Here is a 22,203-nt window from a genome sequence, read left to right as displayed (position 1 = left end):
ATCAGGCAATCGTCAGTGTCTGTACCAAGGCATACAAGATAATGGGACTGATGCTTAACATTCAGAAGACTAAGGTCCTCCATCAACAAGCTCTTAATGAGTAGTAATTCAGCTCCAGCTCCAGTAGTTCATATTCATGGAGATGTGGCAGGTTCAAGCACCAGGGTGGCCGTGGTGTGCCCCTAGTGGCCATTTGTCTCCTCCCTGGCTCAGGCTCTGAGGTGGACCTCCCTTAATTGCTTGTCCTCCATGCTTTGATCTTATTGAGGATTACATAAGGAAGGCTGCCCATGGGCCTTAGAGTTAGCCTTAATCTGTGCAAGTCACTAACAGGTCCTCCCTAGACCTTCTTGATCTCGCTTGATCTCAGTATGTGGGTCCTCTTGGCCTGTCTGCACCTCTCTATGTCACCTGTAGTCCTAAGGGCTCTGTGTGTGGTTCCATCTCCCCCTATACCATGCCCCATGCCTCGCAGATGTTGCCACTTATGGTGTTGATTTCCTATAACTTGGCCCCCTTAGTCTTTTGCTTAGTCTGTCTGAGCTCTCAGACTCCCTAGTTCTATGTTCAGCCCGTCTGGGCTTCTGGACCCCTGGTCTCATGCTCAGCCTCCCTTTGGGCTCTCAGACCTCTGGTCCCACACTCAGCCCGTCTCTGGATCTGTGGACCTTCTGATCCAGCTCCATCCCTTCTCTGGGCTTGGAGACCCCGTAGTCTGACTCAGCCTCTTCCTAGGTTCCTGAACCCCCTGCTGGGCCCTGCTCTCAAGCTCTGGGATCCGGGGTTGCCAGTTCTCTAAATAGTCCTTGAGCCTGCCCCAGCAGAGCTTAAAGCCAAACCCTGGGGCAGTTAAATATAAAGCACCCGCATCCTCTAGCAGGCACCCAAACCCTCTTTTTGCTTAACATAAAGGCAAGGCCTGCCTATAGATAAGAACCCCTCTCTGCCCCAAGTAGCATTTCCTTGCTTTCCCGGTTTGCAGTTTCTTATTCAGCATTTCTATCAGTTCAGGAGTCCTGCTGCTTTATTGCCAGGAGCTCCTCACATCATGGCTGCTAGGGCAAGACTGCCTGACCAGCTGACACCCAGGACTTCACACCCTGGATCTGTCCCAGTCAGGTGAGCCCCTAATTAGACCCCTCACCACCTGCAAGTGGCCTCTCAGGTTGCTTGCTCCCTTGGAGAAACAGGCACATCCCAGTGTGCACCCCAGGAACAGGCATACCCCACTGTTTCATACTCCCTCCCCCCTGCCCTTGATCCAAAACTCACCTGTAGGTCTTCACTCTGTTATCTTACATAGCGCTTTTTCTTTGGGGTGTGGTCCCCTAGCCTTTCCCCATCACACCCCAGTGCTCTATTACAGTGAAACTCTGGAGAACATGAGTACTTTCCATACCTTGGAAGCTACCTTTGCAGAAGGTGACATCAAGAAAGAAATCTAAGATTGACTTAAAAATTCAAGCACAGGGTTCAGACACCTGAGGAAACAGGTGTTTGAAGAATCACAACATCAGATCTGGAACCAAGCTCATGGTTCATCAAGCAGTCATGATCCCCACCTTACTGTACGGAGCTGAACCATGGACAACGTATGAGAGACACCTCAAGTTGCTGGAGAAGTACCATCAGCACTGTGTGTGGAAGATCTTTTGAATCCATTGCCATCTAACGTTAATGTCTTCTCATGAGCAAACATCATGAGTGTTGAGGCAATGATCATCAACTTTACTGAGTTGGCCACATCATCCAGATGTCTGACTCCAGACTCCTGAAGCAAGTTTTATTCTCTCGCTCAGTCAAGGTGTACATTCAAGAGGACAGAGAAAGTGCTTCAAGTATGTCCCCAAGAAAAAATACAATATTGACATCAACTCGTAGGAGACTATCACTCAGGACTGCCCCAAATGGAGGAAGAGTCTGCTGCAAGGATCTCAGTATTTTGAAACCTTATGATGTCAACAGGAGACAGAAGAGCGGGAGTGGCAGAAACAGTGTCGTGGACTGAATCAGGAATCCAGATTTTCTGATGCTGAATGGAAACACATGGCCGAGCTGCAACAGAGTCTGTTGATCCCAGATTGGCTGGTCTCCTCAGCCATCTTCGGACCCAAAGAAAAAGCAATCATACTCAACTGCAAGGGATTGCAGTTGAGTTTTACCTCCTTTGCATTCCTTGCTTCTGAAAAACCTAACCCTTCTCTTGCAGGACAGGGGAAGAAGCTTTTTTTTCAGGCCAGTGCTTTTGTGCAGCAGAGGAGTTCTAACTCTAAGTGTGTATGCTCCTGATACCCTTCTAAGGTAGGAAGTCGTTATTGCACCCATTTTACTTTGGCTTTGAGAAGCTAAGTAGGTTGCTCAAAGTTGCTGAGCCAGACAGTGGCAGAATTGAGAATAGGACCTAATTCCTGATTTCCTTGCTCTGACAGCTCTACCACAATTCCTCCATAAACAAAGCTAGACTGTGTCCATTACATCTGTGGGATATAGGATGACAATCTGGACAGAAAGGTTTGTTTTATTGGTTTGTTTTTTTCCCTGTCTCTGAGAAAACAACACTACCAATTAATTGATTTAGACAACAAGTACTGAATATTAATTATATCAACCTAATTATTATTTTTAGCTAGATTCAAATTGTCTTTGGGTTACTGTAGATAATTTAAGTCAAACACTCTTATGATTAAAATATGGAAATAAATTCCAGATTTCCCTTTGCTGTTTTGTAATAACTTGGTTTTGGTGCAAATTGTTTGTCATGCACATTATGAATTTATCAAGCTCTGAGTATGAGCTAGTATTATGTGCATGTTTATTTCCAGCAGTTCTGGGATTTGCACTTGTCTGAGCCATGCTGGTTACTCAGTCCATGGTGTGTGCTTTTCATATTTCAATTGTGACCAATATTAATTTGATATACATCTTGCAAACTGCTCTTCTTCTTTCCAATACTTGTCTAAAAATATGTTTTGAATTTCTACCTTCTGGTAAAAAAAAATATGGTTTTAGTTCTTGTCTCTAGGTTACCATGCAAGGATTCATAGTGCAAAGGGCAAGTTGACTAACTATGCTAAGGTCAGTAATGGCAGAAAAATTTCAGTAAGAAAGGAAGGGAAAATGAGGGTAAAATACACTTCCCAAATGGATTTCCCACCAAGTCCATGGAAAAGCTGAGACCTGTCTAGCTTCTAGTCCCTTCCACTAACCAGTAGGGGTAGAGCACACTGCCTTGCAGTACTTCTTACAGTTCTACATTTAGGGTTGTGAGCCAGAGGGTGAGAAGGCAGCTCTGGTTTTGTGGGCACAGATGAGATAGAAAACTTTATGAAATGAGAAATGAAAAAAAGAAATTTGAGAAAATAAAAGATTTTGCAAAGAGAGAGTCTGGTATGCAAAACATCTCAAAGCCACAAAAGTTTTCCCCATTTAGTGAAAAACTTCAAGGTGTTGAGGTGGAAAAATTAATCTTAGTGTCTTCTGGTCCCGGTGCTTGTCCATTCATAATTTAGTAAGCACCTGTGCATCCTCTCAGTGATTGCAAGATGAGATGATGTGTGATTGATTATGTACCCTTTCTTGGCAGCTTTTAAGCCATGCTGGTGTCAATGACCTCAAATATATGGCTTCCTCCTCTCTTGCTAGATACCTCCATTCAGCTTGGTCAGCAGCATATATAATGCATCTATTCTGTCTCTGAGCTCTGTTGATACATTGGACCTTGAAGCTACTTGGTTGTGGAGCTATGTTCTTTGGAAGTGTGAAATTATAGCTTCCTAAGGGTTTTGTTAGACAGAAATTATGCACTTCTGTTGAAAACAGTTGAAGAAAATAGAATCAATCTTTTCTAGACAACAACACAGTGCCTTGAAAGGAAAAAAAAAGAAACCAAGCTTATTTTGGTTTAGATAGGCATGACTGCTGCACCAAAATTCCCGGAGACACTTCTAAATAGGTCCTCACATACATTTGTCCCTGTCATATGCTGTTGGTATTAGCCAGGCACAACAGTATTGTTCATTTGAAGACTGACAGTGAGTGGGGCTGCATCCTGATATCTCAATAAATGAGCTCACTGGCTGGTAGATTTGGTTCATTTTTTTCTTGGTCAGAAAATGAAAATATTAATGCTTGAACTTGAAATGCAGTTTTTTATAAAGTGAAAGACTATCTTCAAACCTTAGTTTTGGCATTTTTAAATTTTATTTATATGCTAGTATAAAATATGCAGTGCATAATTCTGAAAACCCCCCCCAACTCCTTCAAACCATGAAGCTGATGTGACTGATTCAATAATTTAAGTTTCGTAATTTCATAGTTAGTAGGGTTGGAAGGGACCTGAGCAGATCATCAAGTCTGACCCCCTGCCATGGGCAGGAAAGAATGCTGGGGTCAAATGAGCCTGGCTAGGTGACTATCTAGCCTCCTTTTGAAGACCCCCAGGGTAGGAGCAAGCACCAATTCCCTTGGAAGTTTTTTTCCAGATCCTAGCCGCCCTGACTGTGAAATAGTGCCTCCTGATATCTAGCCTGAATCTACTCTCTGTCAACTTATGGCCGTTATTCCTTGTTACTTCCAGTAGTGCTCGGGGGAACAGGGACTCTCCCATTGCCTGCTGGTCTCCCTTGGTCTATAGACAGCCACCAGATCCCCCCTCAGCCTTCTCTTGTGGAGGCTGAACAGGTTCAGGTCTCGTAGCCTCTCCTCGTAGGACCTGACCTGCTGACCCCTGATCATGCGAGTGGCCCTCCTCTGGACCCTCTTGATGTTGTCCACATCCCTCCTGAAGTGCGGTGCCCAGAACTGGACGCAGTACTCCAACTGCAGCCTGACCAGTGTTGCATAGACAGGGAGGATCACCTCCTTGGACCTGCTCATGATACATCTGTGGATGCATGACAAAGTATGGTTAGCCTTCCTGACTGCATCCCCACATTGGTGGCCCCTGTTCATCTTGGAGTCTATAATGACTCCAAGACCCTTTTCTGCCTCTGTGCTGACTAGAAGGGAGTTCCCCAGCCTGTAGGTATGCTGCTGGTTCTTTCTCCCTAGGTGCAGTACCCTGCACTTGTCAGTATTGAATCCCATCTTATTTTCATCTGCATACTGCTGTAACCTGTCCAGATCCAATTGCAGCCTGTCTCTCCCTTCTAGCACGCCCACTTCTCCCCACAGTTTGCTAAGAACTGTAGACTATGTACCCAAAGTGTGAACTGCCCCATTCATTTCAGTTGTACTAACTGGCATACCAATGATCATACTCTAAAAGCCAACATGGTAACTGTTTCTTTATGAAGAAACAGTTATCGCTGCCTTCTTGCTGTTGCTGCCCACGCTGTGCTGCCCTGGTAATGTGGGGCTGCACAGGGCAGGCAGTAACGGTGTGGAGACCTCTGGCATGGATCTCTGCTCTCTGTGGAGCCAGGTCACGTAGCAGGGCAGTGCTGATCACTGCTGCATGACCTGGCTCCACAGGGAGCAGAGATTCAGGGCTGCACAGGGCAGGCAGCGGTAGCGGAGATCCCCAGCACAGATTTCTGCTCTCTGCTGAGCCGAGTCGTATGGCAGTGACCAGCAGGGTTGCTTGCCACTCTGCGCTGCTTCCCTGCCCTGTGACCCAGCAAGACATGGATCAGAGATCCATGCGGGGGTCTTCTCACCTGTACAGAGGACAATAACCCTCCCTCTCCCCCAGATGAGCTACCCACGGCCCCATCCTGCTCCCTGCTGGGGCCTGGCAGCTCCTGGCCCCAAGCCCCGCCTGGCTGGGCAGTAGGGCTGTGCTAAACTTGCAGTCCGTTCAAAACAGATTCAGAGAAAATTTGGTGGGGCTGAATCTCTGGAACAGATTTATCTGAAATGAAACAGGACAGTGATCTGAAACACCAAAACTAATCACTGTCCTCCGAAACGGCTGAATCTGAAACTGAATCAAAACACAGCCATTTTGCACAGCCCTAGTATCAAAGTATGAGTACCAGAGATGTCATTTCGGTTTTTCCTGTTTCTCTTAAATATACCATGGGGATATGGTGTATTCTTTTTTCCATCCATAATATTTCGTATTACCATAGTATTTTCTTTCAGATACAACCTCCTTTTGAGGTGGTTATATTGCATCCCTAACTAGAATTCAATTATCTTTGCTGTGGATGTGCGATATACTATTGTTTTGGAAAATACTATAAGAAAGTGGTCACCAAGCAGTGGATCTCAATCCACCAGTAGATCTTGGAGCCTCTTGGAGTCGATTTGAGGCTGGGATGGGGGAGCTGAGTGCCTGTGTGCATGCACGCATGCACCCCAGTCCAGCAGGTCAGTCTGTGGGGGAGAGAAGGGGTGGGGGCTAGAGTGAGGCCCCTGCGGTGAGGGGCTGCAGAGGCTGGAGCAGGGGTTGAGTGGGGCCCTGGCCAGGTGGGACTTACCTGCTGGGCGCGCCCCCAAATAATTTTTTCTCCTTCTGCCTTGATCTGCCCCACCTTTGCTTCCCACAGACTTACCTGATGGGGGGTGGGGGGGGGTGGCAGCTGTGCATAGTAGATCTTGGATTGCTTTTAAGTGCCAAAAGTGATCTCCTACTTAAAAAGGTTGGAGACCACTGCTGTAAGGGATACTTCATTATAGAAATGTCTGATAGATGACTTGTTCTGACTAGTCTTCAGTATAAACAGGAATATGTTTGATATTATTCTCAGTTAAGATGATATTCTCAGATGATTTACATATAAATTTAGGTTGTGGAATCTTTTGATGAGTGTGTTAACGTGAACTAAAGAACATACACAGTACTTTGCGCTAGCTACAGAATTGGAGCATGTTTTTTATTTTAATGAAGTGGATCTAGAAAATTCTCCCACAGCTCAGGTCTACAGAGGTAGTTACTCTGTTGTAGGCAGAAGAAGGTTTGGATTGAATCCTGGTGGCCATTTCACACATACAGATGCACTGACAAATAGGAGATCACCTCTCCTGTTTGGCAGTAGAATTTAGCTCCTAAAGAAGGGCAACAGCCTAGCTCTTTTGAAGCTGAGGAGCCGTTCCCTGGTGATTTACTGGGAACAATGGTGACCCAAAATGAAGTCCTAGCTGAAAGCTCCACCATCATATTTATTTTCTGGGCCAGGATGTTGTCTAATTTTATTTTTCCCTACCATTAATTCTGATACGGGTCTGAACTGTGTTATCCTTAAATTATCCTTTTTTAGGTCAGCATTCATAAGTATTTGCTGTCTGTATAGTTGGCAGGAATTGCATCCGGCTTGTAACTTTTCCTTTTTCTAACCTATTCTCCTTCACATTGACCTTCTTTTCATTTTAAATAAAATACGCCCCCAAAAATAAATGCCACAAGTTGATTTTGATTTACATTGTAGGTAATAATGTTTTGTATTTCCCATGCTACAGTGTCTGAACAAATTATAAGTGGCATGTTGGCATATGACAGAGGATGCACATTACAAGAAGCAATGTTAACAATTATTTTGAAGCCTTTGGAGAAAGAAAATTCAGCTTCCTATCTCTGTTTACTTCTGCAGGTTCGCAAGCATGTGAATGACCTATATGAAGACCTGAGGGATGGACATAACTTGATCTCCCTTCTAGAAGTCCTTTCTGGAGATACCCTAGTAAGACTTTTAATCACAGAACAATGATTTCAGGCCATTGTGTACCCATTTTTGCTGTTTGTAACTCTTTGGAGGTTGGTTGTTAAGAATTTCTTTGATTTATCCCATACTCTTGTCACTGTTAGTGCCAAAGGCATAAGCTGTGTTTCTGGTAATACAATTGAAGAAGATGATGACTTAGTGTGGGAATATAAATTATTTTTCTTCTGTGATCATGATTTTTAATAAGGTAGTGCACTAGTTCTTTCTTTACTTTGTCTTTATGGATTTTCTTTACCAAATGTGAATGCTTGATGTTCCTTCACATTAAGGAAAATAAATTAACAAATGGCAAGGGGAAAATGTCCCTACCTGAAACTGTGTAACATGCTCCTCAGGTGTCATTTCCTTTCTTTGTGAGCATTACTTCCCTTGCTTGGTATTTGTTCTTTTCATTATGTTCTTCTGTTCATGCTCTTTTCTTCATTTGTGGTCTGTCTTGTGTCTTTGCTGTCCTGTTTTCTGTCTGTTGTATTCATTAGCCAAGAGAGCGAGATTTTTTGAAGACCTTACGGTTGGTGAGTTCAACAGAAGCATGCGCGTATGAACAGCATGAGGATGTGGAGGATGAGGATAAGGGGGTAGGTGCCGACCCCCATAACCATACTAACTTAGTATTTGAAGTGTGCTGTCTGTTAACTTTAAAGTAATTTTTGGCTTGGTGTTCTCCAGTAGTGCAATAGAAAGAATGAAGGAATTCATGCTGATGAGCTAGGATATACATATTCTGGGAAACTGACGACCTTGAGCTATGACAGACATTTTCCATTCAGTTCATTTGCTAAGTGCTAAATGCAACACTTTACAATTTCTGTTTATTTGCTATCACTATGCTTTCCACAACAGTTAGGCAAATATGATGTGTAGGTAACTTTACTTCTCAGCCTTATGACTCAGATTATGTGAAGTTGTATTAATTTATAATAAATACAGAAATGCAGTAATTTCATTACATTAAGATTTCTTTTTATTTGCCATCAGTGTGTAACCTGGAAAGTATGTAAGCAGTATAAAGCATGGGGTGAAATTCTGGCTTCACTAAAGTCAATACCATAAATTCTGTTAAGATTTCAACAGGGCTAGGATTAAATATGGAGATGCAGTACTTCTATAGTTCATCATCATGTAAATGGCATATGGTTACTCTTGTCAAAGTAGATAGCTAATGTAGATAGTGTGCAGTGATAGATGTCAGAAATATGTGTAGTGTTTCAGCTTGTAAATATTTTGACAGTTTATAGAGCTAACCTGATGGCAGTAGATGCTGAGTCTACTGATGGCAGTAGATGCTGAATGTTTTGCTATCCTTGTTGTCCAGATGGGAAATATTTACTTATACATTGCAAAATGTTGGATACTGATTGATCCCAAGTAGCTGTTCTGTGTTTTTGTGGAGCTTCCATCAGCAACTTTATCACAGGACCAAATTCTGTTCTTGGATCCACATCTGTGTTGTATAATGGTGATTCCAGTGGAATTTGCATGCATTCCAGATAGAATGTATGTGCCTCAAAACATTTGCATTTTACCTGTATGTAAAAATATTTCCCCTCTGAGACTTTATACTGTTACTTTTTGACAACGTCTACTTGTTTTAGGAAGTTAAAGCCCCAATTTTAACCACTCTTTAATTCTACCCATAGAAGTTATTCTGCAGTAAGGACTCAGTAACTGACCCTAAACTTTCAGTTACTTAAACAAGTCAAGGATTTCATATAGTAACTTAAAGTTCCATTTTTGTGTTTTAGTTTATGCTTCTTTTCCAGCTGCATTTCCTCATGTTTCCTCCTGGCAAATATAGTTTGTAGGGAAAAAAGTCAATTACAGAAAATTCTGACTGTCTGTGTATTTCATAGAGGTTGTCTGAGGAAATAATCATATTCTTGGCTGATTGGTAGCAGTGATTGTAAGCGTGCTCCTGCTTATTGCTATAAACGTTTGTGAAAAATCTGAAATAAGGAAGAAAGGTATAAATATTTGGATACTATGATTACATAAGTATAGTTACTTTCCAATATATGCTCTCTGACAGCTAGATAAAATATTCTTTTTCTGTGTAATTCTTCCTCCTGGTGATTTTACACTAACTGCATGCAGTTTTGCCATTTTTCCATTAACACACCATGCACAATAATTTACAATTTCTTCTTGCTAATTTGTTTTTGCTTTGAGATGAGGGCAATTTATTAGCTTTCTTCATGCCTCAGTTTTTTATACATTTCTATACAGTAGATCAGTTTATGTAAGAAATCTAAGGTTATGTATTAAAACTATATAATACAAATTCTATTTGAAGGAAAGTGTTTATTTATATTACATCTCTTTCTTTAGATATATATATATATATATAAACTTTATATATAGTTATAACAAAATACCTGTATATTAAGGTAAGTTTCCTGTCACATTATTGCAGGAGTTGTTAACAAGTTATCTTAAAGATGCACCTGATTATTACTTGAAGTTTGGCTTGCCTAATATGATGTAGACCTTTTGTTTTGATGCAGTACCACTCTGTGGCCTTGATTATCCACTCTGGTTAGACCCCTGAATCCTGATGTAAGCCTCCAGACTGCAGTAGAACTCTGAAGGAACATGGCACTGCTTGGATTAGATTACAGGATTGGGGCCTTTGACTTTTTTCTCCTCCAGTTGAGCTATTCAGCTGCAATAAAATAGACTTTATGTAAATTTAAAGCACAGCTTCTTCCCCTAGGACATTAGTTTTCATGTAAACTTTTGTAGTGGTTATGAAAACAGCAGAATCTTGAACATTTCAAATTGGACTCTTTGTCTAGTAGTAATCTAGTAGTCCTGTCACCTAAAAAAATCTCACAATTTTCCTTTTCCATTTTTAGCCCCGAGAGAAAGGTCGGATGCGTTTTCACAGACTACAGAATGTACAGATTGCACTTGACTATTTGAAAAAACGCCAGGTATGATACTACTTTTAACAAATAAAATTTACAAGAAAATTGCACTTACAGAATTAATAGACAGATAGACAGAGCTCACTGGGAAAAAGAACAGCTGCATTGTTTACATTTTTAAACTTTGCATTCTAAAAATGGTAGAAAATATCATGATGGTATTGTGGTGTCTGAACTGACCACGGCGGTGATCTAGTGATGGTGATGTATGTGTGGCAAAGGTAATTTTACACCATCTTTTCACTCCTATTATTCTTCAGGGTGCAGGAGATATCCCACTCCTAGCAAAGTTAGAGTAGCCTGGTGTTGCACATTGACTCGTATGCAGCTGCCTCAGGTCTTAAAGGACCATTCTGGAAAACAGCAGCCCTCTTGCAATAATACCTTTTCTGAGGAATACCCCAACATGATCTCTGAGGTGGTGACAATACTCTCAGCGTGATATACAAAGGACATATCATTTGTTGGAGCTGCCTAGTAATCACTTATGGTGCCTTTAGCTTGAAATCAAGATTCCTTGTGGGAAGACACTAATTTCAGTGACACTTTTATTGGGAAAATAATCTTTGGCCTTGGCAGTTTTAATTGGAGTGAATAAGGCTCTCTTCCAGGGCATTCACCCGGAATGTAGAAGATGCAGGATCAAATTCTAGGTAGAACTGAGGAAATCTGTATTTAAATTCCTTCTCTGCCTGGTTCATAGTAGAAACTTGAACCTGTTCATAGGAATGTCCTCACCACCAGGCACCTGTCTGGGGTGGAACTCTTTTATCCTGTATACATACAAAATACGAATGGGGCCAGGGAATATGGGAGACTGGCTACATAGCTGTGAGGTCAGGGCACTTGTGTGGGCAGTAGGCAGTCAGGTTCAAATCCTCACTCTAGTGAATATTTAAGTGTTTAAACAATTTAAAAAGTTCAACAAAACCCCCCACACATTTTCCCAGACGCACCCAGGAGAAGCCAATAACTACTTACCAAAAGTGTAAGGGGCCCAGACTAATGTCTCTGGTCTAAATCAGGAAGAACAGAGAATTTAGCTTGGACCTACTGCCCAGCCTCAAATAACCTGTATAATCTTTCATATGATGTCAAGGAACAGCAGAATAGAGATTTAATATCTTGGGTCCCACATCCCACGTGAGCGCCATAATTACCTAGCTATACATTATTCTTGTTGGTGATACTGCCTCTTTTTGTGAAAAACTTTGGAGGGCATTGCTTACATCTTCATGTGAAACCAAAAAATGAAATTTGTGAGGTGGGAAAACTGTTTCCCATTTGATTTTGTTTGAATCAATACTGATAAGCCTTTTAAACAGTTAACAGCTCAGGCTTTAAACAGTTGCTGAAAGAATGGAAGAGGAATACAGTTGCAAAAGAGATAAGCAGATGTAGCATTTCTTTTAAATAAGATACACTCATTTTATTGTTTTTGAATTGTAATGCAGATACTAATCACCCAGTGACATTTGTGTGCTGAGGCCACATCTATACTGTGGAGTAGACTAATTAGCTGCAGAGTAAAGTGTCACCATCTACATGTGCAACAGTATTAGTCTCCAGTAAACTAATTAGCACTGCTATAAGATAAGCACTGCTGTAAGTATTATCTCTGATGGTATTATCTTCCAGAGGTGTTAATTAGTTTACTGTGGCCTAATATGAAGGAATAATAAACTGTGATTAATTGCACAGGTAATTGCACAGGTAGACGCTGACTGTGGGCATAAATTGTGCCCAGTCAGCCCAAGCAACAAGAGGCCAGACCCCTGCCTGCCATTTAGCCACACAGCTCTACACTTTCAGTACTCTTATGCCCCAGCCAGCCCCTCTGCCACCTGACATTGCCACCTGGAACCTGGGGCAGAGCAGGGCAGGAGTGGCCCTGAAGTAAACTGATCTACCCCAGCTCTGCTACCAGATTGCTGGTGTCCCTGTGTTGGATCTGGGAATAGTTTACTCTAGTTCGAACTGCTTTGGAGTTTATTGCTTAGAATTAATTGCATGTGTAGACACACTCTGAAAATTCATTTTTGCACCAGGCTGTCAGTGCTTCCTTGATTCTGCTAAATGGAGAACCTCATTTACTAAATTGTTATGCATTGCTATCTTAGTTATTAGTTGGAGGTGACAGGTCTCAGCATGCCATTAACTATTGTGATCTGAGTATGGTCTACCTTGAGACAGAATATTTTATCATAATGTCTGTGGGCTTTTTATCCTGACTGATCATATTATTTGGATGGCATTTATGCAGTCTGCTCCATTTTATACAATTTTGAGTTCTTGTTGAGTTGTCAGTATTGCTCTCATTTAAGGATAAAGGTTCATACCTCTGCTAGCTAGCGTGGAGGAAGTTAGTTAATATAATACTTAAACACAAGCAGTTACCACAGACTTCAGAAGTAAAAGGAATTTTCCGAGGGTTGTAGTAGACCTCAGAGATATTTATGAAAGAGGAGATTTTGTGCTCATTCATAAATAATCTTTAGAAGACACTGTGATCTGAGAAGACCAAAGTCTTACAGAAGACTGGCTCGGTGATCTTCCATTAGAAGAACTATTTTGTGATGTAGGTCAGAAGGTCCAAAATATCAACAGCTTTGAGAACCGACTTTGGAAAGACCATATATACCTAACTAGTACACAGTTTTGTTAAAACTGAATAGCTTCTGTAATGCAGTGGCAGGAGAAAATAAGACTTTTTCTTTTTAATTTTTTTTTAACTGACATATGCGCTCTCCTTTTTCCCTGTGGAGCATTGACTGACTGTAATTATAATTATGTATGCAGATTAAGAAGAGGATATGCCCTTGCACATTAAATGTCAGTACAATGTATATGTTAAATAATGTGAACAAATAATTGTAATAGTTTAAACATTGATTGCATTTCTTATATTTATTCCATCTTCTAATTTCCAACTAAATAGACAAATGATACAGATAACAAAGAGGGCTAATGTAATCTAATGAAGAAAATAATAGGCTGCTGATATCTGTTACTAACTTAATCTAAAAAAAGTTATTGCAGTTGGAAATGTAGCTGCCCTTTAACCCATTGATATTTGATCTTAAAGATGAACTTTTAGTTTTGTTAATTATTTAATATGTATGCAACCCTTTGAAGGTCTAAAGTATTAAATATAATTATTATACTTTTGTTTATACAAACAGTATAATAAATTGGTTTGTCTTGGTTTTAGTGGCCAGATTCTCACTTTCAGTTGGGCTCTCTCTGGTGTAGCAGAATGGAGAGAATGTAAATGATTAGGGAACCAGTTATGGTATCTTCAGTGCAAGGGCAGCCTAGGACTGGCTGCATCCCCCTACACTGATATATTCCTTATTCTAGGTTGAGGACCAGCTGGTACAAGAACCAGATTTATTGGTTTTACGTGAGGGGGTGATTACATTACCATGGGGATCCTCAGCTAGTCAGTAATTGCCAGAACCCAGTATCTTTGTACATTTAAAAATGTTGGCCAAAATGTTTGTTATAGAGTAAGGTCAGAACATAAAGAGTACATGTTTTTGAGTCAAGCCGGGGAGTAGTTTTCAGTACAAATTTATTTCAATTCTGTGTATATTTTCCTTTCCACAATGGCAGGTAAAACTGGTAAATATTCGAAATGATGACATAACAGATGGAAATCCCAAGTTGACTTTGGGGTTAATATGGACCATAATTTTGCACTTTCAGGTAAGTCTAGTTTTTCTTGGCAATATGCTTTTTAGCCACATCTGTTTTCTTTGGTAGGTTGTTATCATGTATGATTGAGTCAATTACCATAGGAGTCCATAGAAGCTGTGTAACACATGGACATCTCTTGTATGTATTTGAAAGTTCTGGTCAGATAAATCACATTAATCACCATTAGTTAGTTTGGCTTGACTTTACATTTCCTGTTTCTGAAGAGAGTCTATTTTTGATCAGTATTAAAAGCAAAGCTTAATACATTTCATTAGAATTGTAATAACAGGATCTTGTTTTATTTTACAAATGTGTGTTTTTATTGAATATTAAGCCAAGAACATGTTATGTCCTATGGGTTTTATAAGGATTTTTTGTCAAATTCTGATTTTGAACATGTAAAAGTGTTATTTTAGCATTTTCTAAAGATGAAAAACATTTCTAAAACATTTCATTTTGAAAACAATGAGCACTGTGGTAATACTGGATCATATCAGGTGGCACTATAATTGTTGCACAGTTGGTTGGTTTATATACAGTACACTGCTTACATTATGTGGTATAAGATCGCTTCCCAAAATAGGAGTTTGATAAATGGCCCTGGATGTAGATGATGCAGTTCAGATGACTATTAATTTTTACCTATTTTTACCTTTTGTGACTAGAAGTATTGTTAGCAATAGATTCTTTCTAGGATACGCATTTTAAACTGTCAGAAAATTACATAATCAAATTGCAATATGTAATTTCCTTATGATTAATTGCTACTGCTTAGGATTTATGGCTTGAAAAATAAATTACTTGTTAAAAAAAGCCTTTGGAACTCAAATTTGCTTTTCTAACTACAAATCCTAAACAGAAGTAGGAAGGGGCATAAATAAACAAACAAAAGCATAAATACATAAATATGCATGTGTATAATATATAGGGGGAGGGAGAAAGCCATGTTTAAATATACAGGTTTAAATAAATATATGTATGTATTTCATACATAAATAAGTATGAAAAATAAAAGAGACAGTTATGAAATATTTACCTATATTTTAAGAAACAGATCATCGAGCAGTAAGATGTAATTAACAAACTGAGTTGCCAGAAATGGACAAGGCATGTATTTGTCATAAGCTCAGCTGCTTGATGTTTTCTCTCACCCTTTGTGTATTCTTTTCCTCTCAGATCCCGATCCTCTAAAGTGCCCAACTAAATTCATTCATACAAGCAAGCAGCCCCATTTGGCATGATATGGGCTACTTGTGTTTAGGCCTTGCTAGCTCAGGTTGCTGGTTTTTGTTGTCACTTGTATTGTGGGGTGTTTAATGCAAATCTGAGTGCTTGTAAAATGATGGTGAAAGCAAAATATGCCATTTACTGTCCCTATCTGTAAAGAGTAATGAGGAAAAGTGAGTTTTGGACATATCTGAACTAATTTGATAAAGTTTCTACTGTCCCTTTACATAAGCTAGTTTATGAAGTATAACTTCTGTTGTACAAATCTCACCAATACACTAATTATGCTGTCATGTGTTAACATAGTTTGCTGAAAAAATGGAACATAACCATGGTTTCAAAAAGAAATAATTACTAAATAACTTTATGAAATATGAAACAACTGAAAACTAGATATTCAATTTGTTGGTGTTCTGTTTCCTTGCACTTTCAATTGCGATTTTAGGACCAAATTTATTCTTCTTTCATATAGCTTTAGGAGCAAGACATATTGTAACAGTTTTAATTCTAAATTCCCCAACCAGACCAGTGCCCTACTGGAAAGCGAGTGTAACTCCAGGATGTCACCCTCAAACTTGTATCTGGGGCAGGATGTTATTATGTGCTCCATGGTTTGGTCAGGGTTTCCACAGTTGCATCCAGGTGAGGTTTTTAGGTACCACTTGTACATCAGATGGCTATACTGGCCATGTCCAGTGAGTATCCTATTAAGGGCTGTCCACATGCTCTGTGGAAGGTTGAAGCCCAATCGTTGCACTTTTGGGTCAGAGGCAAGATGTTTATTTGGAAAGGTGTTTTCTGCCCAAGCTTTCCTTCAAGATTCTTCAGTATTGTGGTATAGGAGGTGCTTGGTTCACATCCAAAAGGGTTTTTGTGAAATCACGTGATGAGTGGATACATATGTCCGGATGACTATTGATACACCAAACTGAGAGGTGGTTTGTAAGATGGCACAAGTTTATTTCTGTACATTAACTTAGATTCCTTTAAACATCTTGGCCAGATCATCTTGTCTGTTGCCTGCACATGGGTTCTCTATGGGAAATCCATGGTGGTTTGATGCAGTTGAGAAGATATTTACGTTCAATAATGAAAATTGATCCAGGTGTGAATGAGCATATTCTAGAACCTTACATATTCTTAAACCTTGTGTATACTTGAAAGGTAGGACATCTTAGTCTGGTGCTACATAGTGGTACCCATGCTAGCTGTAGCTAGCTGGTAGTCAGCATAAGTAATTAGCTTGGGTGTAGCACCTAGGTTATGTGGCTGTACTACTTCTGGTGAGCTAGCTCATTCAGAGCAGTGCATAGTGAAGACAGCCTTGTTTTGAAGTAAGGTAGGATGTGAACTTCAAAGATTATTGTTATTTCACTTGCACAGTGGGTTAAACTGAAGTGGAAAAACCATTCTTAGTCTGGAATAAGAGTGCGTACATACAGAGTTATCAGAAACAGCCACTAAGGAATAACACTGTGTAGAATAACCTTAGTTTTTCCATGTCTTTTGTTGTGTAAATATACTGCCCTATGTTTTATTATTTATATTTGTTTTAATTATATTGAAAGCTGGGAGGATTGCAAGATGCTAGGGATTTTTTGACTGTTGTTCGTGAGTATTTTTTTATCAAGCCAGGGTGCTTGTCTGGAGAATATTAAAAAAAAAAAAAGACTTCTAAAGGCTTGGATGAAATGGTTTGGAAAATAGTACTTTAGGTAAGGTGCCATGTACAAGAAGACTACAATATGGAATACATATCTGGGATTTTTTTCTCTCCTGAATGATGCCTGGTGGAGGGGAAGAGGAGATTGTTATGGCTTCCTAATCCAGTATCTGCACAGTTCCAGTGCAAATTATCTTAAAAACAATACAGACTGTTGCAGCGTGCACAGACCAGGAGTTTGCAGACATAACTCTTCCAAACAGTGCTTTGAATCTATATAGATGGTGGACATAGGAGTATAAAGATTTCATGAAATCTAAATGTCTTTTTGGGTATGGAATATACCTGGACAATCTAAGATATAGGCATATATCCTAGGCATATGTTTATACATTTCCTATTTATTTGTTTAAAATATGTGGTTAATTTTTATATTTTGGATAATGCAATATTGAATATTGTTTAGTGTGATATCAGTTATAGAGGATCTTTAAACATACTGTTTTTCTAAATTATATAGCATATATGCAATGTACAAAATTACTGCAGTGTTACAGGAAACTTGCCTGCTTTTTCCTACATGTCTATGGACTGTAGTGAGCAAAATGGCATAGGTGTAAATAAAAGCAGAATTTGGTTCTGTAAAATCATTTACAAATTTAGGAATGACTCATCTCTAAAAATGTTTCAAATCACTTCTTTTCAACCTTGTGCATCGAAAAATGCCCCTTTCTAACCAGCATCCAGGTTAATTACAACAGGTTTAAGGAACAAAGAAAATAATTTCCAGATTAAGAAACCCCAGATCTGCTGAACTTCAGATGCTTGGAAATGTCCAAGTCACTATTCAACAGGCTTTTGTTAGCTTCATCCTCCTCATTTCTTTCTGTAACCCAGTATCACTCATGAAAAACTTTTCCTACTTTTTTCTGCTTTCCACTATCAGAATAGTCTTCACAGTTCACCTATTGTGTAGTTTTTAATCTTCATCCCTTCCATGCAGCCCAAATACCAGTCCAGTCCTCCTGTATGTGCTAATGCTTTCTCTATATTCTGTGTCTCAGACCTCTTTTTTCTGACTAGCTAGCAAGCATTTTTGCCATAGGCAGTCTTGTCTGGTTCTCCTATGCTGCTGTATGCTAATATATTGGCCAGTCTGTTCTTCCTCCAGTATACTGCCAGCCGAAAAAGTGCTCATTTGAAATATCATCATCCGCAGTCCCTTGCAGTTGAGGATAATTATCTTCCCTGATTGTCTTACCTGTGTGCCTGAAGATGGCTGATGAGGCCTATCTGCGTTTGACAGACTCTGTTGCAGCTCAAGCACATGTTTCCACGTGAGGTGGGTGGCTCTGGGTTCTTGTTTTGGTCTGTGGTATGCCATTTGCTCCATTCCCATTTTTTCTGTCTCCTGTTGTCATCATGTTTTCAAAGTATTGAGATCCTTGCAGCAAACTCTTCCTGCATTTCCTCAGGCATCTGAAAGCTGCATTTGCACCTTTGAGGTGATATTGGATTTTTTTGTCGATGTCAGCCTTCTGCAAGAGATGGCTTCCAAGGTATGGGAAATATTCACTGCTCTCCAGAGTCTTACTGTGAATCTGAATGACCAGGGCTCATTAAAAGCTTGTTGATGGAGGACCTTAGTCTTCTGAATGTTAAACGTCAGTCCCATATTCTTGCATGCCTCAGTAAAGAAGTCGATGATCGCTTGAAGGTCTGCTTCTGAGTGAGCACACAATATAGTATCATCAGTGTAATGGAGCTTGATGGCTGAGATGGTCTTGGTTTTGGCTTGGAGTCAGCTGAAATTAAAGAGTTTTACCATCCATTTGGTAGTTTAGCTCCACTCTGACTAAAAGCTTGCTGGTGGTTAGATGTAACATTTCAGTAAGGAATACTAAGAAGAGTGTTGGAGTGATGACACAACCTTGCTTAACTCCTGTCTTAACCTCGAAGAGATCTGTGAGAGAACCGTTATTGAGAACCGCTGCTAGCATGCTGTCATGAAGCAGGCAAAGAATGCTGATGAATTTTGGTGGGCATCTTAACTTCTGCATGATCCTTCACAATGCTTCTTGGTTGACAGAGTCAAAGGCTTTCATGAGGTCAAAGGCCACACAGAGAGGTTTATGCATTTTTTCTGCAGCTGGTGAGCCATGAAGATCATGTCAGTTATGCCTCTGGATGTCCTAAACCCACAATGAGGTTCTGGGAGAAGCTTTTCAGCAAATGGAAAGCGATGGTTCAGGAAAGTTCTCACAATTAACTTTCCTGTGAGGGAGAGCAATATAGGTTTATTTCCCAGCTACTCTTGTGTTCAACTTTCCAGATCAGTGATTAACTGTATAATTCTCTTCACCTTTAAAATTGAAATAACACCTCATGTCATACACTAATAATTGTGAGACATTCTTGATTACACTGATATTTGTGAGAGTGAAGGCTATATTAGCTTGTAGACAAATACAGGTACACTGTCCAGTTAGCTTGGCCCTATCCCACAACCTTTGTCAGGTTATTTACTATTTAGAATGGGACATTCTGACATCTTGGTTTCTTCTGTGTCCTTCGCTCTGACAGCAGTCATCTTTGCTTTTCTATTCTCATCACTTGGATCATATGGGATTGAGATTCTGAGGACAGAGTTTTCTTTGTACTCCCATCCTCTAGTCCCTGTTTGGCCAGCAATTGGCTGGCGAAAGGCAGTTGTCTTTGAGGCAAGCTGCTGCACCCTGTCCAAGCATTAGGCCCAGATCCCAAGAATTCACATTTAATTTGACCCTGATTTAAAATAGCCAGCAGAAGAAGGTCAAGGACTGTTCTCTTCAGAGGTTTAAAGACGGATTTATGTAGTCAACAATCTAAACTCTGACTGCAGAGGCAGTGAGGCAAGCTATATTTCCTCTATTTTGTTTCCCAGAATTAAAGTTTTGTGACAGGGCTGCTATTCAGCTTTGAGAGGGGCATTTTTGTCCTTTTTTTATTCTCCAGAAGGACTCCTCATTATTTCTCCAGTGTCATTCCTCCAGCAGCTTGTCAACTGTTAAATCTAAACCAAAACACTTGATTGCATTTTCTGGAATTGTTGAGGGTTCTCAGAATCACTATGGAGGCATTAGTGCTTGAACTTACCACATTTCTTGATCATATTTAGATTTTGCTTCTAAGAATGGTATGTTGCCTGACTAGACCCTTCATCTGATTGCTAGTTGTAGCCTCATACAACTAATAGCATACAAAGAGCATGCCACTCTACTTTATCTTGTGATCTCCCTTCTTTAGCAATCCCTCTGTTGTTGAAATTCATGAAATCAGTATACCCATTTAGATATACAGCCTAACAGCTCTTTTAGGATTTGAAGCAGGAATTGCATAAATACGTTAAAGCAGCTCTGGGGATGACCTCATGTATGCAGGAAGACAATCTTCCTGGATTCCTTTTTGGAGTTCTTGTTTGGGGACAAAATAATTTTAATTTTCAGCCTGTCTTTGAGTTGAGTTTAATAACCATGTGTACATGATCCATGCTGTTTTCTGCAACAAAATATAGCTCTTCCTGGCTCTTCCTGGTGGTAAAAATGTGGCTGTTGTTCTGGTGCCAACAGTTTTCTTAATGGTGGTAAACCCCAACAGGTCTAGCTTTCCATTGTAACTTCTATACTATAGAAGCAAAATGAGAATTTAAGGAAACATTTTAAACACTGCCTGGATGCAGTAAAAGCCCAGTTTTGCTCCTGGTATTGGAGAACAGAAGACTTGGGACCCAAGTTAGCTAGCAAACAGTCTGCTTACTACATGGAAGAAGTGATAAAATATAAATCAGCACTAGAGTGTACCAAAATTGGGTGAACCCAATGCGTTGAAAGCTAATGACATATATAGTTTTTTCCCTGATGATGTCACCACACACTGGAACACATCAATTCAAAGGCAATAATATAATACAAGATAAACAATTACATACCGATATGCTTGCTTATAATTACAAGAATGTGATGATCTATGATTAAATACCAGTAACCATGTGAATTTCAATGAGTTAAGTAATCACTATCTATGTTAACCTCTAGCTTACATGCAGGCTTCCTATCAGACACTGAACAAGTATTTCTTACGTGTCAGTGGGGCAGATTCATCCCTGACTTTTTAATTTAACAGTATGCTGCCACGTATGGTTATTTAGATTTTTAGTGGTCAGCTTGTCCTCCTGGTCCTCCCTCTGGAATCCGTAAGAGTTTTGGGTTTATTCCCCAGGTTTATAAGTTACTTAAGTAATATTTTTCTTTCCTTTTACTTGTGGAGGCTTGCATCACTAAAGTTATGGTTAACTACCCTGCATCCATTATTCAGGTCTTTGACATTTTGTCTTTAACTTGCTTAGGCTTTCATGTATCCTTGGTTAAGGCACAATGGCATGAATTTGTAGCTCAGACAGCTGATATTATTGTCAGTGGTCAATTCTCTATGTCCTTGACTGTTCTTGGACTATAGAATACAACATAAGTATGTGTTCTTACTTTTTCAGTTCATATGAAACAAAGAATAATAATTATGTTTGTCAGAATGCAGTTTTTATCTGTAAACATTGATGTGTCAATTTCACCTCATGTTCACAGACCAATGAAGAAATATTTCCATAGTTAATAATCAAAATTTATAGAAAGGGCACATAAGAAAAATGAGGGCTGATGGAGCGTGTGATGACAGGAGGAGCAGTCCAACAAAACTGTGCTGCTGTAGTTTGGACTGCAACTCCTGGAAACCTCAGAGGACTGGGAATGAAGGAAGAAGTGACAAAGCTGTTGAGGGAGCAACGGGTAAGCAGAGCCGAGACTGATGGCAACTCTGCCATGCATCTGGCAGCAGCCCAACAGTAGTTACGTTTGTCATGGTGGGCAGTTAAACAGTCCCTATTTAACACAATCCTGAAAATTTAAATCAATAAAAAAACAAAATTAAAAATAAACCTTGACATTATCTGTCAAAATTATAGAAAAATAAAAATAAAATTCTGCCAAAC

The 22,203-nt window shown here is 39.9% G+C and overlaps 1 protein-coding gene across 16 annotated transcripts in view; it reads left to right on the top strand.

The window, feature by feature from the left end:
• The window catches only part of DST (dystonin), a 494,468-nt gene that overhangs the window by 188,949 nt on the left and 283,316 nt on the right, over window positions 1–22,203 (top strand). For all 16 annotated transcript variants that reach the window (XM_019496873.2, XM_019496902.2, XM_059730546.1 and 13 more), the window contains 3 exons: window positions 7,533–7,622; window positions 10,520–10,597; window positions 14,207–14,299. In XM_019496873.2, the coding sequence (XP_019352418.1) occupies window positions 7,533–7,622; window positions 10,520–10,597; window positions 14,207–14,299 (261 nt within the window). The remainder of the gene's footprint in view (window positions 1–7,532; window positions 7,623–10,519; window positions 10,598–14,206; window positions 14,300–22,203) is intronic.

The sequence above is a fragment of the Alligator mississippiensis genome, chromosome 1 (genome assembly GCF_030867095.1).
Source record: "Alligator mississippiensis isolate rAllMis1 chromosome 1, rAllMis1, whole genome shotgun sequence".
Taxonomy (NCBI): Eukaryota; Metazoa; Chordata; order Crocodylia; family Alligatoridae; genus Alligator; species Alligator mississippiensis.
This window is presented reverse-complemented; position numbering and strand designations above follow the sequence as displayed.